We start from the raw sequence: 20,913 nt of genomic DNA, 5'->3' as shown, positions 1-20,913 counted from the left end.
GTCTGTGGAGGGAAGCGTTGGCGTGGTGGGAGGTGTGGTGGGGGGTGAGGCGCTGTAAGTGTTGCCACACCTCGGAACCCCTGTTATTTAAGTCCATCAGGTCTGCTGTCTACTGTTGTTAAGGTGTATATATATATATATATATATATATATATATATATACAGTATTGTAGCTATATCTGTAGTACATTGTCTGAAAAATTTGACCTTTATTAGTCTCTCAGGGCCCCAAAATGTCCAGGTATGAAGGGGTACCGCCCATGTAATTTTTCGCATATGATTATGTATTCAAAGTGCGCAAATTCACAGTGCGCGAGGTCATGGACCACCCAATCTCTCGTGCACTGTGCGAGCCTACTGTATATATATATATATACAGTATATACGTATAGCATATACAGTGGGGCACCAATTTTCGCGCCTAATTGGGTCCAAAAATAATGCGCGAAAGTGGAATTAGCGAAAGTTGGGGCATTGTCTTTATGGCAAAAAGGCTAATTGGTTCCCGGTTATCCTAAAGTAACATCAGATTTTCATTTTCACTTGCAATACAGTACATCAAATCACTATTGTACATTGCATTGTGAGATACAAACAACAAAAACTGTACAGTGGGGCACCAATTTTCGCGCCTAATTGGGTCCAAAAATAATGCGCGAAAGTGGAATTAGCGAAAGTTGGGGCATTGTCTTTATGGCAAAAAGGCTAATTGGTTCCCGGTTATCCTAAAGTAACATCAGAGTTTCATTTTCACTTGCAATACAGTACATCAAATCACTATTGTACATTGCATTGTGAGATACAAACAATAAAAACTGTACAGTACACATTATATGAGGAGAAACATACCACAGAGACCAGGTTGAGGTGTTTAATGGATGTTGGGGGTAAGTATCCGAGGCGCGTGGCGGGCTTATTTAGCCACGCCAGACGTATTGGCGCCACCTCTTGCTGCCTCGCTACCACTCTCTCTCTCTGCCTCCTCAGATGCAACTTGATGCAACACTTCCACTCTGTGCTGAATTTCCCTTTGTGCTAGGTTCTCTTGAACAAATCCATTGAAATCTTCATCCAGGTTAAGCTCCTCTATGGCACTGTCAGTAGGGATAGCACCATGGTCGGCTGCCCCCTCGGCTTCCAATGGTACTTCCACCTCCGTTATTTCCTTAGTCTTCTGCAGGTAGCGTGTGATAAGAGCCTGCTGCCCTTCATGGATGCGGTATTGAACACTTCACCAATCAGACTTAGTGCTGATTGAAAGCAAGCAATAATTTTCTCCTTGTTATCAAACGTTAATGTCTCTGCCTGCTCGGTCGCTGTTTCACAAGCGACGATCCACGATGACAACAATGCTGTTGTTGGGGCTCTTTCTTGCTGTTGCTGCTGTACTGCTTCTACAGGTATTTGTTGCTCCTTTTCTTCAATATCATCTTCCTCCATGATATCCTCGATGGTTTCTTGGGAGTTTTTGTCAATCAGCTCTTCAATTTCTGCCCCTGTGACGTTGGCAAATCCAGGACCTGGGACCTGCTGTACCACCCGTAACGCGCCTGCCAACAACTGCTCACGCTGCTGTCTGTCTGCCTGGGTGGTGACTAAATCAGGTAGCAGCGGTTTCCAGGCATGTTTCAGGGTTGCCATGGTGAGTGACTGCCATGACTTAACAAATATTTCAACTGCCTGGCGAATATTAAACTGGCACCAGAACTGTTTGACTGATAATGTGGCGTCTGATGATGAGGGATTGTCAGTGTCACTACTGTCGTTACTTTCATCTGACGAAAGCACAGAACTAGGTCCAGGTATGAGGGAATCCTGCTGTTGGATGGCACGTAGCTCTTCCTGAGTATCCGTTGATCCCCTCATCATGTTGTGCACTTGTTGGTAGAACAGGATTTTGGTGTTCGCAATTATTTCCTGGTCCATCGGTTGGATTTTGGATGTGGTGTTTGGGGGTAAAAACACCACTTAGACAGCAGGGTGGAGGTCAACAAGGAAGCGGGCGTGGCCAGGTGCGTTATCCATAAACAGGATAACACGAAAATCTTGATTGCTGGCTTGGCAGTGAGATTTTGCGTCAGGGACAAAGTGGTTATTAAACCACTCGAGAGATAATGCAGATGTCATATAACCCTTGGAATTAGACTTCCAGATATAACCACGGCGGTTATCCATGTTGGCATGCTTGTAGGAGCGAGGACGCTTTGAATGGTAAATAATTAATGGACGCATCCTGTGTGACCCATCAGCATTTGCCGTTAGGAGTGCAGTGAACCTGTCTTTTGCCATTTTAACTCCACGGGCTTGCTTCTCTGCTACCGAGATAAATGTTGATCGTGGGGATCGTTTCCAATAAACCCCCGTCTCATCACAGTTGTAAATCTGGGCAAATGAATAGTTACCATCTCTAATTAACTGTTTGGCAATGGCAGGGAAGTTACTTGCAGCTGTGATATCTGCAGACTGGGCTTCACCTTGGTAAACAGCATGTTTAACTTTAGCCCGACCCTTAAATCGCTGAAGCCACCCACGTGAAGCAGTAAAAGAAGGTGGATTTTTAATTTTCATTTTGTTAATCAAAGCTCTGAAGAAAAGACGAGCTTGATCTTGTATTTGGGGTCCTGTAACATTTGCACTTTCCTTGTTACGCCTATTAATCTATCTATCTATCTATTGCCAGATGCCTCAATCCCGTTTGGGGTGGCCACAAACAAATCGCCTCCAAGTCGCCCTGTCCCCCGCCATTTCCCTCCCCTGCTCCCAACTCACACCCCCCTCTCTCATATACCTCTCCTATTAATCCACTTCACTAAATAATGTTCCAATACAATCATGATCTTGTTGTACTCAGTCACACACTTTACACTTCTATGACTTCCTCCTCCTTCACTTCCACTCACACCAAAGTACTTCTTTGCAAGGGCAAGGTTTGTCTTTAATTCACCATGCTGTTTCCTCATACTACGCACTGTCGATTGGGATGTTAAATATACGGCAGATTTCACTGTTTTTTGCGCCCTTGTCCATGTGCTCAACTATCTTCCTTTTCATTTCGTTATTATACTGCCGTTTCTTCATTCCAACACGATACTCTCTTTTAGCCTTGGCCTTTCCTCCCGACTTTGAATGTCCCAGCCACATTTTATCACCACCACTGCCTCCCGGCCCTCCCCCCACACCACCAGGCTCTCCCCCCACACCACCAGGCCCTTTCCCCACACTACCAGGTATAGTAGAGGCCATTGAACCGTGAGAATCCAACACAATGGAGCTAGCACGCTCGTACACAATGGCGGGAATGGGTGGACAGAGTGTTGACATGACGTCATTCAAGATGGCGGTGGGTTGCGGGCGGGCGGTGCAGGAAATTCAAAGTTCAAAATATTGTCCCAAACCCAAAATTTGTGCGCGAAAATCGATTTTTTTCAAGCGAAAGTGGAAGTTAGGGAATATTTGGTGCATGCCACGAAAGTGGATTCCGCGAATCCTGCTCTAGCGAAAGTTGGTGCATTACTGTATATATATACAGTAGAACCTCTTTAGTCCGGACCCCTTTAATCCGGACTTCTGTTAATCCGGACAAAATTTAAAAATAATAAGCTCCAAAAATATGTTGTAAGTACTTCTAAAGGCATTTTCAGTATCGGCGCGGAAAGCGATCGTCATTCGTTTATTCTCGGATCACGCTAGATCGCTACATGGGGGCCTGTTTAAACACACGCTAGCATTCGTTCCATCAACTAGTTCACCAACCATTTATATTTTTACGCTGTATTTCAAAAGTTAATCCTCCTTACTATGCCCCTTAATGCAAGTGTAGCTTCTGTAATGAATAAAGGTGTTAAAGGAGGAGTTTGCTTACACAAAAATGGGTCAGAATATTCTGCAGTGTTTAGTGATTACTGCAGGTTATTTTTTGTACTTAAATGTGCTTTACTTGTACATCAAACATTAGCTTCTTGCCCATATGGGCGTTATCAATATGCCAAAGATGACAATGTATTTTTGGCCTACATAGGTTTTATTTTTATTCCAAATATTACAGTTAATTAATTTATTTATTTTTTTGCCTACATGGGCCTTAGTCACTTACTACAATTTAAAATGTAGGCTAGTTTCTTGTCATGGCCTTACCTGTAAATTATGCAATACAAAACTATCTTACATGATTAGTTTTGTTATTTTAGTACCAGTATCCTTTCATCTTTTGCAGTTACGTAGGGTTTACACATGCCACATATGTTAATAATTAACAAACATACCATATGTAGATAGAGTTTGTATGAACTGAAGATTACCCTGATGGTCCGGACAATCTGCTAATTCGGACAACCCTTCCCCCCATACAGTCCAGATGAGAGAGGTTCTACTGTATATATATATATTTTTTTTCATGCTCATTCTTTCAAACTTGTTTCATGCTTAAGCACATAATTCATTTTGAATTTAGTATTTTCTGTACAGTTATTTGGCAAATAACTGTAATTCCAAAATCTTCCTATTTCATTCTTCCACAAGGGATGACATTTTTTTCTTTGACAGTCAATTGTGCGGTAACCACTGGACATACTGTATGAAAGCGAAATAAGTAATCACTCAATTATCCAGACGGTCCGTATCCAGTCATCCTCCATATCAATTTATTATGCCTTGGTTCTATTATACCTGTAACTGGATTTATTTCTCAATACCCAGTTATAAAATTCCAACTTTGACAGCTGGCCAGCCTACAAAGTCAAAAAAGTCCATTGGGTGGCTCACCAACCTCTTTCTCCACGCATGGGTAATAGACCGTAACCCACAAGGTGAGCAAACAAGGCTGTATGGCTCCCTACCGAATGGATGAAATCCCACGGCCACCCCAATCACCAGTAATATACTGGCAGCACACAAGGAAGACAGAGTGTAAGACACAAGCCAAGCGAGAATGGCTGTGTGGATCCCTACTGAATGGTAAAAGTCAACTGGCTGCCAGCATCACTTGTATCGTACCGCCAGCAGGTAGGTAATACCGACTGCAACCCACAAGCTGACTTACAACACCCTACCGCCTCCTCACCGAATGGTGAAAATTCCCCGGCCAGCCTTGCTTCTCCCCCTCCTCCATCCCCTTCCATGCTCCCCACTGCCAGGGCCCAGGTTTATCCCCTCCCCGCCCTCTTCCTTAGCCCTACCCCGACCATCATGCCAACTACCATCCAGCAGTTAAAAGTTTTTGGTGATTTATTTGAATACTAATTGTCATAACAAAATTCTGAAAACACCATGAGAAAGCTCATGAAATTCTGCATCTAGATATATCCTTAGCTCTTGCATGGTGCAGGCAGAATTTTGTGCTAGGACGTTGGGAAGTTATTGGAGGGTACTGTACAGTATTATTTACTTTTGAAGAAGTTTACTCATCAGTTTTGTGTGTTTTTATCAGCTTATAGTATAAACATTAGCGATGATGATGGTATAAAATTTATACCCACTTAGCCAATTTCCTGAGGGCATACTTGGCCGTGGATTTTGTGTATGTGTATTTACCTATTAACCTAATTGTGATATACAGGAAAAGACCTCCGCCTGTGAGTTCCCATCTCTGCTTCTCAATAAGTCAAATTTAGCTTTAAACTGGTTTAAGTTTTTAGACTGGACGATCTCTTTGTCCAGGCTATTCCACAGGTCTATACATCTATAAGGAAAACTATATTTCTTGATATCCTTCAAGCAGCTTGGCTTCTTAAATTTCATTCCGTGTCCTCTTGTTACTCTCTTATCCCACAAAAATAGATCTTCTTTGTCAATTTATCTACTCCCATCATGGTCCTGAACACTGCAATCATGTCACCTCTCTTTCATCGTTCTTCTAAGGAAGGCAAATCCAGCTTTTCCAGCCTCTCTCTGTATGACAGTCCTGTCAGACTGGGAACCATTTTGGTTGCTGTTCTTCGTATTCTCTCAATCTTGTTTATACAGTACCTTTCTTTTTGTATGGGACCACACTACTGCTGCATATTCTAACCTGGGGTGAATCATGACCACCACCAATTTTTTCATCATCTCCTCATCCATATAATAAAAAGCTACTCTTATATTAGTCAGAAGTTTATACGTCTCTCTAACTGTCTTGTTAATGTGTTTTTCAGGTGACAAACTGTCCTGGACCAGCACTCCCAAATCTTTCTCTTCTCTCGCTTTTGTGACTGGTTCATTACCCATCAATTCAGTGATGGCCTCTTGGTACTTTTACCCATTTCCAATATTTTACATTTCTTTGCATTGAATTTCATTTCCCACATCTGGCTCCATTCGTGTATCTTATCCAGATCCTCCTGCAGCATTTTACAATCTTCCTCAGCCTCTAACTTCCTCAAGATCTTTGCATCATCAGCAAACAGACTTGCATAACTATTCATTCCATCTACCATATCATTTATGTAAATCAGGAACATTACTGACGCCAACACCGAGCCCTGTGGGACTCCACTTGTTACTTCCCTCCATCTAGACATCATATCCTTTATTACTGTCCTCATTTGTCTGCCTCTCAAAAAATCTCTCATCCATTCCAGGAGGTTCCCCTTCAGTCCTCTATGCTCTAGTTTCCACGTTAGTCTCTTATGGGGTACCTTGTCGAAAGCCTTCTCCAAATCTAAATACACACCATCCACCCACCCATCTCTTTCCTGGAGCACGTCAATCGCTCTTGAGTAAAAACTCAACAAGTTGGAAACACATGACCTTCCACTTCCGAATCCAAACTGACTATCAGCCAAAATATTCATCTCTTCCAGATATTTTACCCATCTATCTTTCAGAATTCTCTTGCACAATTTTGCGACCATGCTGGTTAGGGACACTGGTCTATAATTCAGGGGTTCTTCCCTGTTTCCTCCCTTAGAGACTGGTACCACAATTGCCCTCTTCCATTCTTTAGGCACTTTCCCTTCTCCCAGAGAACGCACAGTTAAACTGTGAATCTTATCCGCCAGTTGTTCTCTGCATTCCTTCAGTACCCAATTAGAGATTCCATCAGGTCCTGGGGCTTTCCTTACATCTTGAGTTTCCAGTAATTTATACACTTCCTGTACCTCCACTTTTGTATCTTTTATCACTACATTTCTAGTCACTCCCTCCCCTTCCACAAACTCCCTTTCATTAGTGAAATTCGACTGGAAATATTTGTTCATTATTTCAGCTTGCATTGCCGCATCTTTATAGACCTCTCCTTCTACTTTCGGTTTGGTGATTCCTTCCTTTTGTTTCAATTTGCCACTGACAAATCTATAAAGCAGTTTGGGTACATCCTTACATTTGTCTATTATACCTTTTTCAAAGTTCCTTTCTTCCTCTCTACGTATCCCTATATATTCATTTAGATTTCTTTTATATTCTTCTTTTGTTCTGTTATTACCTCTCTTTCTACAGTTGTTCCACACCATGTCCCTCTTTTTTTGCTATCATACACCTTCTATTAAACCACTCCTTTTTCCTGTTTTCCTTCCCCCTTACTCTTGGGACAAATTTTTCCGCTCCCGAATTATAGAGGTCTAGAATGATATCCCACTTGCTCTGTATCTCTCTTGTTTCTCTGAATTTTCTCCAATCTGTATTTTTGAAAAATTTCCTCAATCCTGTAAAGTTTGCTTTCCCAAAGTTGTATCTTCCCTGCCTATAAAGCTCGTCTCTTGGCCCCACATTCCCTATTATCATCTGGAACTCAATGACCACATGATAACTTTTTCCTATAGGACACAGATATTTCAAAGATTCAATTACTTTAGGTTCTTTGGTTAGCAGTAAATCTAATCTTGTTGGTGTGTTATCACCTCGGAATTGTGTCTCTTCTTTAATCTACTGCGTCATCACATTAATGATTGTTATATTTAACAATATAGTGCCTCACGAATCTTCGCTACCTCGTGAGTCCCATTCCTCCCAGTTCACCTTTTTACAATTAAAGTCGCCCATTAAAATTATATTGTTACTTTCTTCACTCACTTTCTGTAGATAACTAGGCATGTCTGACAACATCTCTTGGTATTCATCGTCATTCCATGCTCTTGTCTTAGGGGGAACATACACTACTGCCATATCTCTCTTGCCACTCTCTCCAGTTTCTAATTTCATATTTATGACTTCAGCCCTACCCTCTCCCATTTCCACAGTATCTACATTTATGTTGTTCTTCACTGCTATCATCACTCCTCCCATTTTTTCTTTTCTGTTCTTCTCCACAGTTTGTATTTACCATCTTCCATATGGAAATCAATATCCCCTCTTAACTTGGTCTCTACAAAGCACATAATGTCAGGTTCATGTACCCTCAAGAAATCATTGATTTCTAACCTTGCCGATATTAAACCATCATCAGTATATGCCACTTTCAAACTTTTGCTGTTTTTTATGCCCTCTTCTCTCCTTCTCTCCATCGGTACCACTTCCTCAATTTCTGATTGATAACTCTCCTATAAAACACTGTCTTCTCTTCCTCCGTTCTCTGTTCGTTTTTTACCTTTGTTTCTTTTACTAACTCCTATATTTCAGCTCTTTCTTCCTCATTTGCATCTCTCCTTATCCAGACATTTTTTTACCCCTCTTTGTCTGATAATTTCCATGTTCTACTGATGATTTCGTTTACCACTGCCTGAGACTTAAACTTTACCTTCAATGGCCTCGCCCCTCCCCCTTCCTCTTACTTTCCTAACCTAAACACTTCTTCAATCTCTTCTTAAGCTTCATTGTTACCCTCCATAATTACTGATATTATTTCTTTAACCTCACTCAGTTCTTCTCTTTCTCTTTCTGACCTTACTATCATACGTTCTTCTTTTAGTCCTGAAATTATTACACATTTTTTCTTAACTGCTACATCCCTGACTAAAGATTCTCTACTTCTCAGTACCCTAACCACTTCCATCTCCACTTTTTCCTTGCTTTGTTGTTCTATAATCTCTCTCAGATTTGCATTTCCTTCCTCCTGAATTTTCTTCCACCCATTATGTTGCTCCATGATTTCCTCAATGTGCTCATCTTGCATCCTTGATTTGGATTCATACTCATCTAGTTTATTTTTCATCCTGTCCCTTTCTTCTTCCAACCTCTTATTCTCCCTCTTGAGATGTTTTATTTCATTTGAGGCAGATTCATTACTCACTTTTAATTCTGTGACCTCTCTTTCTTGTTCATCACTGCGTGTGCAAACTTTATCCAGTTTATTCTGTAGAATTTTGATCTCTCTCCCGCTCTCAGGTCCATTCCTGCAACTCTCTTATTACTGCCCATACTTTTTTTTAACTCCTGGACATTCCTCTCCGCCGTTTTCTCTACTCCTCCTACTCTTGTTTGGTTCAACTTAGTACTTCCATTTCCCACATCATCTTCGGAGAAGCCCGCAAATTCCCCTTCACCACTTCTATAGAAAGCACCATCTCTCTCCGCCATGATGCAACCATATGGTTGCCGCAGAAGCAGCCATCACTTGGAGTCCCAGAAGTTTAAGTGTTTTTGCAACTGTCTCCTGTTATTAATTATTTTTATTTATTTATTTTTTTTTATGCATTGCTTTCTTAGTGTCTAGCAGTATACAGGACATTCCCATATGTGGTTTTGCTGTCTACATAGCTGAAAGACTGAAGAAAACAGCCATAAATATGAGAGGTACTGTAGTTTTTTTTTTGTTTTGGATTTTTTTTTGTTTTGTTTATGCATTGTTTTCTTAGGATTATACTGAATATTGCAAATGTGTGTTTCAATATCTCAAAACAGCTGAAAGACCTCAAAACACTACCAAAATTAGGAGGGGTGCTGTACATATTGATACGATTTTGCATATTTTTTTTTCTTAGTGTTTAGGATTATATTGCCTATTCCAATGTGTGTTTTGATATCTAAGAAGAGCTGAAAGACCACAGAACACTGCCAAAATTAGGTGGGGTACTGTGCATATTGGCAGGATTTAGCATATATCTATATCTATCTATCTACCTATCTATCTATCTATCTATCTATATATATATATATATATATATATATATGTGTGTGGTGTGTGTGTGTGTGTGTGTGTGTGTGTGTGTGTGTGTGTGTGTGTGTGTGTGTGTGTGTGTGTGCGTAAATGAGGTGCTACCCATAGGTTCCAGTAATTTGAATATTGTAGGAAAATAAGTTACCTTACCTCCTAGTTCTCACTGTTGCCTTCGAAGTAGTCCCCTTGGACAAGTATACAGCAGTCCCAGCATTTTTTCCACGAGTCCATGCATCTGTGGAAGACTTCAGGCGTGATGATCTTGAGCACCTCCTGCGATTCTGTCTGGATCTCCTCAATCATGGCAAATCGACACCCTTTCAGTCGTAATTTCAGCTTGGGAAACAGGAAAAAGTTGCAGGGGGTAAGGTCAGGTGGGTGGGGAATGACTACTGTGTTAGTGGAAGCCAGGAACTGCCGGACAACAACTGATGTGTGTGTGGGGGGGGGGAACCTTGTCATGATGCAGGACCTAGTCCTTGTTCTTCCACTGTTCTGGACGTTTGTGTCGTATGTTCTTCCTCAGATGCCGCAAAACTTCACAGTAAAACTTTACACTGACAGAGTGACTGGGTGGGACATATTCCTTGTGAACAATCCTTTGGATATTGAAGAAAACGATCACCATCGACTTGACATTGAAGCGCCATTGGTCCGCCATTGCAAAACCGCCAAATCAACTACACATCACGTTACAATAGCAAGCATAGCTCAACAACACGTCCGCTCACAGACACGGCTGGGGCCACACTGATGTACAAGGGGTGCTGCTGACTCCTCCTAGTGGCAAAAGGCAAAACTGCAAACGGTTGGCTCCCTCTGTTCAAATTACTGGAACTTATATATATATATATATATATATAAATAAAATGTGCTTTCTTAGTGTTTAGGATTACACTGCATATTCCAATGTATGTTTTGATGTCTAAAGACACGTGAAAGACCGCAAAACACTGCCAAAACTAGGAGGGGTACTGTACATTTAGGTTGGGTATGGGTACAGAAGAGGATATTGCTCTGTATCCGGACACTGACCGTATCTGGTCATGCCTTTGGGTCTATTATTACAGATAATTGAGGAATTACTGTATACATTTTCAGGTGTGTAAATTCAAGCTCTTGAAATCTATAAAACCAAAATTTACCTTGGTGAAAGTTGAAAAATCAGGCCCAGAATGCAGCAGGGGGGGAGGAGATTTGTAGTTTATAGGGGTTAAACTCTGTTGTCCACAAACTTCCTTCTCCACAATCTTCGTGATCACATTATTTCTTATCCTATCCAATCTACACACATATATTTCTCAATTATCCCATCTCCACCGTTCTTACTCTAGACTTTTCATTTTTGTGCCAGACCAAAGTCTCACACTCATGTAAATATAAGTGTTCCTCCCCTATCGAGGTTTGCTGTAGCGCGATACTGCTCTAAAGTGGCACGATTTGTGGAAGGAAATAAACATTCTAATGCAGGTACTGTTAGCATAATGCAGTAATTTGAACTGGGAGGGCTGTGAAGGACCTCGAAAGTGACATTTGGAGTGTTGCTAGTGAAACAGACTTTCATGGATTTTAATGTGTGTTCTCCCCCTTTACCTCATCTCCGGCGACGTGTGTCTGCTCTTCTCCTCACACAAGGTATGGTATAATAAATAAAAATGTCCTGTATTGACCTAATGTATTTTTTATAACCATATTAATGCTTTTAGGTTTAAACTGGATTTAAAAAAAATATTTTGAACCACAAGGGGGAAAAAAGGGGACATTGGGCAGGGGTGTGGAAGGAAATAAGGGTTTTCAAGAGTCCCCCTAACACGATATTTGCCTAACGTAAGGTCAGTGCAGAAGAAAATGCCAGCATTAGGGAAGGAACACCAGTACAGCGATCTCTTGGTTGTAGTGCATTTGATTACCACGGTTTTTGTTATCACTGTGAGATCAAAATTTGCACTCCAGTCATTACAGTTCATTGTTCAGCTTAAAAACATCGTTATCACACATCTAAGCTGGGCTGAGGCCGAGACTCACAAACACATGCAATTCCACAAAGCTCACACACACTGGCCTGGAGAAGCAGCCCATGATTTCAGAGCCTGAGGCTCACAGATATACACATTCACATGTGCCTGGCGCATCAACCCATATAATATGAGTGAGATGTTTTCATTTGCTAGGACCTTTTAGCTGTGAAAGCTCATTTTTCTTTGGCCTGCACCATCATGGCTAGGGTGGAAGGTGAGTTTCATGAAGCGTTCCCACACTCGAAGTCATGAACAACAATAATTAGGGTCAAATGCTTGCTACTATTTCAATTACACTAAACTCAATTATCAAGCGTATAGCCACCAAGGGGATGTTGGATAGTGAAATACTGATGGATAGTGACACAGTACTCCCAAAGGAGGTCTAACTCCATATAAAATTATATACTGCAACTGTACTGCATGACTATTCAAACACACAAAAACACCCTTAAATATAATACAGTAATAAGTATAATAAAATGTCACTGTACTGTACCGTAAAGCTGCCACATAATTGTACTTGGGTTACAACACAAATGACACAGATTTTGAGTTTTGAGCTTCCTGTGGAATTTTTTCTGGGAAAGTTCAGCAATTTGCTGTGACAGATAGTAACACATACCAGAAAATGCAGTGACAGATAACTAAGTTTACTGTATACAAATTGCAATGCTCATTTTATTGCTTAATAAACACATGAATATTATTACAAATACAATACTCAAATAATCTTAAAGGCACAAGCTCACCACTAATGGTCACAGACCTCCTCACTTTAATTTAAGCAGCAGAAATATCTTACCAATTCACTTCTTCCTGGTTGTTTTCAACTTGATGCTAATAATTTTCATTGAGGTGAACAATTGTTTACTGTTAATTTTGTTTTCCCTATTCCTTTTGTCAATGATCATTCAGGTTCATCCATGTTCATTTATCAAGTGTAATGGCAGACTTTCTAAAACCTACTCAAATATAGTGAAATTTATTATTACACATATAATTTTACATAATCATACCCTAGCCTTTCCTAACCTTAATTTTCTAACATAACAAAACAATATAACTTAACTAAAAATGAGTAAACCTAACCACACCTCACTTAACCAAATCTAACCCAACCCAGTCTAAACAAACCCCACTTATGCATAAGATAACCCAATCTAACCTATCCTAACCAACAGCAACTTAACTAAACATGCTGAAACGGAACCCCAAATTAATTTCGGTATAATCTTCACGGGGACGCAGAACCACCTCTTAAAAATTAAAATTCTTTTATGTACCTTTGTAATGATTCAGTGACTTTGTAAAGGTGTAAAGAAGTGCAGTTTTTAGTATGAAGAGGCTCCATCAATACTCAAGGAAAATATGACTAAATAAGAAATGGGTTGGGTTTAAGTTTGGATAAGTTTGGTCAGGTTAGCATAAAATACGTCAGGATATATAACCCTAGGTTAAGTAGGCTTAGGTTAGGTCTGCATAAGTCAGCACTGATAAAGGTAATTTCATGCCAAAAATAACACTATAAGATGGCATCCACATGTCTTCAATGCAACACAAAATGGCATCTGCCTGTCTTTGGCACAACACAAGATGGTGTCTGACTGTCTTCAGCACACCATAAGGTGACATCCATCTGTCTTCGGCACTGATGGGTATTGTAAACACTGTTTACCTCCATTTTGGCAATCACTTACCACCATAAAAATAATCAGAAAAATATAGAAAACAAACTTTAAAAATAAGAGGTTAAGTGATAAGGTCTTTCTGCTGCTTAACCCCTTAACCACGGGGCATCACTTTCGTGACGCTCTGGAGCAAGGGATCATACCGTGGGGCGTCACTTTTGTGATTCTGTGTTATTTTGAATTCGCCCAGGCTTTCAAGTGGTGGCTTGTATCATCTATCAGTACTACCAGTGTCCAGCTATACTCAGTTCTGCTAATGTCATCTGTACTCCCATCCACTGTTGACAATTTGGCCATTTTTCCCTTGTCTTTGACTCCCCTCCATTACCCTCTCCTCCCACCTGCCCAGCTGCGCTGCGCTACACATATCCCGGACGGATTTTTCCACTCATTTTATCCATTGACATGTGCCCTATGCCCTATTCTTATACAAAATAATATATAAAAGAAAGAGAAATGGTAACTGATACTGCCATACATCTGGAATCAGCTAATTATCACCTGGCAACACCCCACGTGCACTCGTTCGCTAATTTTCCCTGTTTTTTCCCCTTGAAATATGCCGTATGACCTATTCTCATAATAAAAATATATATAAGAAAGGAAGGGAAAAGCTTTAGTGATATTTACATTCACCTGGAACTACCTAATTTATTATGTATTGTCTAGATTTCTTGCCAATAATTTCATAGCATATAAACTAGCAGCTGTCACCACGCTGACACTGTCAACCCTTCCCTGCCCCTAGGCCACATCATTCAGTTTACTGTCGTCTTTCAAGGTGAAGCCATGTCGGATTCACGCCTATCCAATTCTGCCGCTATTTAGCCCTCTGCAAAGGGCCCTGTGACCTCTACCCCTACTAAACCTCGTGTGGAAAGGGGTAAAGGGCTAAGTGTCTCTGCTGTCGAACGTGAACTGGCTAATTTATCAATGATAATGATGGACAGTGACTACGATCTTTCTGGAGACTAAAACTGTGCAAGTGGAAATGTAAATAATGTGTAAATAATATGTAAATAGCAAGTGAGTGCAATGAATATAAATATAATTGAACAGTGGAAAATAGTTTTATAAGTTACTGTAAGTGACAGTGCATAACATAGTGTAAATAAAACAGAAATGTAAATAATGTAAATAAAAGAGAGAATGTAAATAGAAATGTAAATAATTAGTAATATAAGAATACGAGTATAAATACTTGGAGTACTAAAAGAGAAAGTGAAAGCTTTGCTCTAGCATGTATAAATACTTGGAGTAATGAAAGTCGAAGTGAAAGCTTCGTTCTCTAAGCTAGTTTACTGAACGAGAAAGTGAATGCCCGGAGCGAAAATAAACTACTTGTACCAAAAGAAACTTATGGATAAATACTGAATATATAAATAGGTGTAATAAAGTACTAGGAATATAAAGTGTGAGTGTGTTTGTAAATAATGAATGACGGCTCCGCCTAAGAATACCATCGGGGAACAAGTGCAGGTGGAAAGCTTGTATGCGCTCCTAATTTACATTGCTTTCACAGTGTTTTTTTTTTTTTTTTTTTTGGAATATGGATTCCAAACTACTTGAAATTCATAGAATAGTGTTTGTAGTTATAATATCAGGCAATGGTAACCATATTATGGGGTATCCGGAAGTGTAAAGTAACTTCAGAAGTCTCCACAAGTCCTTCAGTAGTCGATGAAGGCTCAACAAACATCCCAGGGTCAGCTGAAGGTATGTGCCATATGCTTATTTAATTATAATATTCTAGGACTAATAACTGATTTTTGGCAAATATTTTTACAAAGTCAGTCGGAGCGCGATTATCCCCGTGGGACGCGCATGGCACACTCCCGACGTGCCTGCCATTAAGGGGTTAAAACAAACCATATATTTATCTCCATGAGTTTACAGTTACTGGCAAGATGAGTGGCTGGTTGAAGTTCAGTGAGGTATGTGTGCCCAGTAACTGATTAAATATGTTCTTATTGTGCCCATTTCATCACCTTCTATTAGTCTAATCATGCCTGTGTGTGTTTCTGGTTTAAATTGTCAAAAAAGGGAAAATTTGGGCCTGAACCTGGGTGTCTCAACCAATTAGGATAAATCCCATAGCTTCTATGTACTCATTACTGCACAAAAAATGTTAAACACATGCTGCGTCTGGTACCAATTATGCACACTAACCAAGGGATCACTGTTTGGGCCATAAAACACCTTCATACAATCTTCTTGCTACCACCACACTCAGACCTTTGTTTTATATCAAAGCCTTCATAGTATTTGGTACTTTCTTCCCATGTCTCTGCTTTCCACTTCCTTTGCACATCTGCCTCTCTTCTATCACTGCATCCATATACTTACACATCACCAATTCAACTATCTCCATTCACCACCACATCACTCTAACACTCACTTTCTCTCTCAATAATCATCCTTTTAATCTAACCTACATTTACTTAACTGCATTATTCTCACTGTACCAGTCTGTAAACCTCTTTTTCACTAGTAGCAAGTAGCACAGCATCATCTGCATACATCCAATTTGAGATACTCCACCCTACAACATTCTTTACTATCCCCATCCCTCTCTCCATATCTTGTATCTCTCTTATAATTCCATCCATACATATATACTGAACAGCCATGGGGATGACAGACATGCTTCTCTCACAATTGTGACTTTCATCCAGGAACCAAACCTCCACACTCTTTCCCACACCTTCCTGTGATGAGGCATTGTCTACCACAAGGGAAGATCAGCTCACTGCAGATGATGACCCTGCTGGGGTTGTTGCTTGTCTCAGATTGATGAATCTGCTCAGCCTGACAAACCAGGGTTAGTTAACAACAACAATATTGAAAAAGAAGAAATGGAAGTGGGCTGGTCATGTCCTTCAGAGAGAGAGAGAGAGAGAGAGAGAGAGAGAGAGATGGACAACCTGGGTAACTGAGGTGCAACTCAAAATGGAGTGAAGGAAGGGGTAAAAAGACAACATGACAAAAAGACAAAGTTTGCAGATCTGCTAGCACTGGCTGGATAAGCGCATGCAAGTCTGAATGGAGAAAGATGAGGGAGAGCTTGGCCCTTCAGCAGACTCTTTCATGTTGGTGATGATATGAATTTATTTTACAAATCATCCATTGAGAATTCTGAACTCTTTATGCATATACTAAAACTATGTTCTACTAGTCACTGACGATCTCCTGAACTCATACAATGTACTTATGCATGGTCAGTCATCATCCTGACCCTTTTCCCTGATCTAAGAATGGAGTTACGGAAGATCCAGAAATAGGGGAAGAAAGAGGTGCTCACCATCCACTCACTCGATGTAGTGCTGCTCTGGGTGTCTACCCTTTCCTCTCTTCCATCCTTCCTCTTCTGTCTTATTTTCCTTCATTCTTTCCTCTTTCTTTCTTCTGCCTACAGGTGACTTTACACTCCCTCTTCTGTCTTTCTTTCCTTATTCTTTCCTCTTTCTTCTGCCTAAGTGACAAACCAAATGGTTTCCTGTACATCAAGAAACCATTTACTATGCTGGGTGGTAATCATATTACCAAATTATGGCACCTGGTGGTTTAGTGAGTAAATAAGGTGCTCCAATCGGATTGAGCCTGTGTAGGTTTATATCCATGGGATGGTTGGGATTTATTGCTCACATCATGCCACTCAGGGATGAGGGACGCTGGTCACTGTCATCTAAAATGTCAGGACCAACTTGCCTAGTCCCAGGTTCCTACGCTCCTCATGGGGTGACATAGGATTGGATGATGGAGGGATGCATGGAAGAATGTGAAAGTGGGAGTGATATCAATATTAACAGAGGAATGAACCAGACAATCATTCAGGCCCTGGCATCACCTCACAAGCCTAACCATTTGCATATACTTTTTTGCTGATTCAACACATACACACCTGCCACACAGTAATACCATCTACTAACAAGCATGCAAAAGGACTGCCAAACCTACCACACAGTCATCCCATCCACTAACAAGTATAAAAAAGGATTGCCAAACACTTGTAATGTGCCTCTCCGTACATACTTCATCCAATTAACATGATCTCATGTCCATTCCCTAATGTCCTAACTTCCATACTTTATCTTGCTTCCTTACCTACTTCTTCATCACATCCACCCACCTTCTCTTGGACTTCCACACCTCCTCTCACTTTTAATCCCACTCACATATACTGTACTTGTTTCTCCATTCCATCAATACATATTTTCTCCATATGACCATACAAGCTATGCACATTCTCCTTCGTTCTATCAACAGATTTCTTTATTCCACATCCTTTACAAAACCACTACAAACATCCAGTTTATGCACTCCACACACATTTGTCAAAGTTCCATTTTTGCTGCTCTTCTTCTTGACTTTTCACATTCATGCCATACCACAATCTCACAGCTATATTTAATGTAATACTCTTGCTGCCTCCATACTCAGAGGACTGAAGGGCATTTTAACAACCAGGCAGCTCCACTGCCCAGTTATCTGAGTGCCACTGCATGAAAGCATCCAATCCAGCACCTTTTAACTGTAATTTAAATCAAATCATCTCATTTGGTGAGCTTGTGATAGCAATATGAATTTAGCATCATAAATAAATAGCCTGTGCTTTCACATCATACAACAAAGCTGCATGTCATTTACCCATCCTGTGTCTTACGTTGGGAAGTCCATGAGGTGGGCTTTGTTGACAGAGCGAAGACCTGCATGATGGTGGTGCGGCCAGTACTTCACAATAACCTCCTCAAGGCAGGCTCTGTAGCAGTGTACCTGTCATGCCAAATAAAGTTTACTGACATTTGCTTAAAAATATTGTTATAAACAAATTAAAATCCATCCAAAACAAACAACAATAACAACTGGATATTGGATGAATAGACATGTACTACATAAAAAGGTACCAAATACAGCTGAGCTAAATTCACATGAATTCAGTACAGTAAACTCAATTATCCATCGTAATTTAGCCAGATCGTGCTAGAAGAGTGAGAGAAGAGTTCTGGACAAACGTAGAAGTGTGCATGGAAAAGTCTGCAAGGAATGAGAGAGTGTTTTTGATTGGTGATATGAATGGTAAAGTTGGGAATGTGAAGGTGGATGGAATAGTTGGTGAGTGGGGTGTGCCTGCTGAGACAGATGAGAATGGGAGTGTGTTAGTGGACATTTGTGCTGGAAGGGGTTGGGGATAGCCAATACCCTCTTCAGGCATAAAATGATCCACAGATATACATGGCGAGTGATGAGAAGGGTGGGTGGTGAACTGTAATGAGAGGAAGGCAATGACTGATTATGTGTGTGTGGATGAAAGGATGCGAAGATGTGTAATGGATGCAAGAGCTTATAGAGGTTGGGGGAGTGGACTTTCTGGCCACTACTTGGTGGTGGCCAGAATTAGGATTCAAGTAAGATGGAGGAATAGAAGAAGGGAAAGACGAGAGGAAGGAGTAGTTGCAAGGAAAGTGGAAAGGTTACAAGAGGATGACAAAAAGGCAGAGTATAAGAGAGAAGTGAAGGAACGACTAGGCAATTTGAATTGGAGCAGATGGGAGACATGGAAGGTGTGTGTAGGATATTCACAGAAGAAATATGTGCAGCATGTGATGTGGTGTGTGGAAGGAAGAGAAGACGGAGGGGGGTGCAAGGAAAAGCGTGGTGGACTGAAGAGGTGAGACTGGCTGTGGCACAAAAGAAGAAAGCATACAATGAATGGATGGGAAATAGGGGCGTGGAAGAAGTTGAGAGGCGGAAGAAAGAGTTATATGTAGAAAGAAAGAGAGAGGTGAAAAGATTAGTAAGAGAGAGTAAGAAGAGAGTGGATGAGGAATTTGGAAATAATTTGAATGTAAAGTGGAGGGACTGTAAGAAAATGTTCTAGAAAGGGGTGAAGAGAGTAAGACAGAGAGGAAGTGAAGTTAGCAGGGGAGTGAAAGATAAAAATGGTAGATTACTAGTGGAGAAGGGAGAAAAAGTGAGCAGATGGAGAGAACACTTTAAGGAATTGTTGAACATAGAGGATGGAAGTGATGCGAGTATAAGTGGCTGGGGAATGGCTGGGAGAAGGAGGGAGGTGAGAAGGCAGGAAGAAATCAGTAGGATAGAAGTTGTGGAAGCAATGAAGAAAGTTAAATCAGGGAAAGCCCCAGGAATTGATGGAGTGTGTGGTGAAATGCTGAAGCATGGGGGAGAGATAGTAGTAGAATGGATGTGGAAGGTGTGCAAATTGGCCTGGGAGGAAGGTAGAGTTCTGGAGGATTGGAAGACAGGTATAATTATTCCCTTGTACAGTACTGTTGAGTGAAGATGAATGGGAGTTGCAAGGTTTGGTGAATGAATTTGGGACAGTGTGTAGGAGGAGGAAGCTGAAAGTTAATGTAAACAAAAGTAAAGTTATGGTGTTTGAGAGGAATGAAGTCACAGAGTGTGCAGTGAGGTTGGATGGTGAGGATATGGAGAATGTGAGTGCATTCAAGTACTTGGGTAGTGTGATGAGTAAGGATGGAACTTTGGGGGATGAAGTGCATGAAAGGGTACAGCAGGGAAGGAAGGTTGTTGGTACACTGAAAGCAGTGATGAGAAATAGGAAGGTGAGTATGGAAGTTAAGAAGTCACTGCATGATAGTACTGTGATCCCTACCCTGACGTATGGAAGCGAGGCATGGACCTTGCAAGAGGGGAACAAGTCAAGAGTGAGAGCAGTGGAAATGAGTTACTTGAGAGGAGCATGTGGAGTGACGTTGAGGGACAGGTTGACGAATGAAGAAGTGAAGGAACGCTGTGGGGTGGATGTGGATGTGGTTGAGAAGATTAGGAGAAATACACCGAGGTGGTTTGGACATGTGAAGAGAATGGAGAATGAAAGACTGACTAAGAGGGTGTATGTAGGTGAGGTGGAGGGAGGGAGAGGGAGAGGTAGACCGAGGATGAGGTGGAGGGATGGAGTTGAGAGGTATATGAGGGAGGGGGGGGTGAGTTGGGGGGAAGGCAGTCAAATGGTGGGTGACAGAGTGACTTGGAGGCGTTTTGTCTGCGGCCACCCTTTGTGGGATTAGGGCGTCGGGCTATAGATAGATAGATAGACAAAGGAAAAAGGGATAAAGAAGTGTGTGGTAATCATAGGGGCATTTGTTTTCTTACTATAATAGGAAAAGTGTATGGTAGGATACTTATTGATAGAGTTAGGGAAATAACAGAG

The 20,913-nt window shown here is 41.0% G+C and overlaps 1 protein-coding gene across 1 annotated transcript in view; it reads right to left on the bottom strand.

The window, feature by feature from the left end:
* The window catches only part of LOC145395000 (methyltransferase-like protein 25B), a 351,111-nt gene that overhangs the window by 110,732 nt on the left and 219,466 nt on the right, over positions 1 to 20,913 (bottom strand). Inside the window, exon 8 of the mRNA XM_080268744.1 lies at positions 18,382 to 18,491. Coding sequence (XP_080124870.1) covers positions 18,382 to 18,491 — 110 coding nt within the window. The remainder of the gene's footprint in view (positions 1 to 18,381; positions 18,492 to 20,913) is intronic.

Source organism: Coenobita brevimanus, chromosome 29 (assembly GCF_032717465.1).
Source record: "Coenobita brevimanus isolate Jiangsu-jjx chromosome 29, ASM3271746v2, whole genome shotgun sequence".
In the NCBI taxonomy this organism is placed as follows: Eukaryota; Metazoa; Arthropoda; class Malacostraca; order Decapoda; family Coenobitidae; genus Coenobita; species Coenobita brevimanus.
Note: the sequence above shows the minus strand (reverse complement) of the source record. Positions and strands in the feature narration are given on the sequence as shown.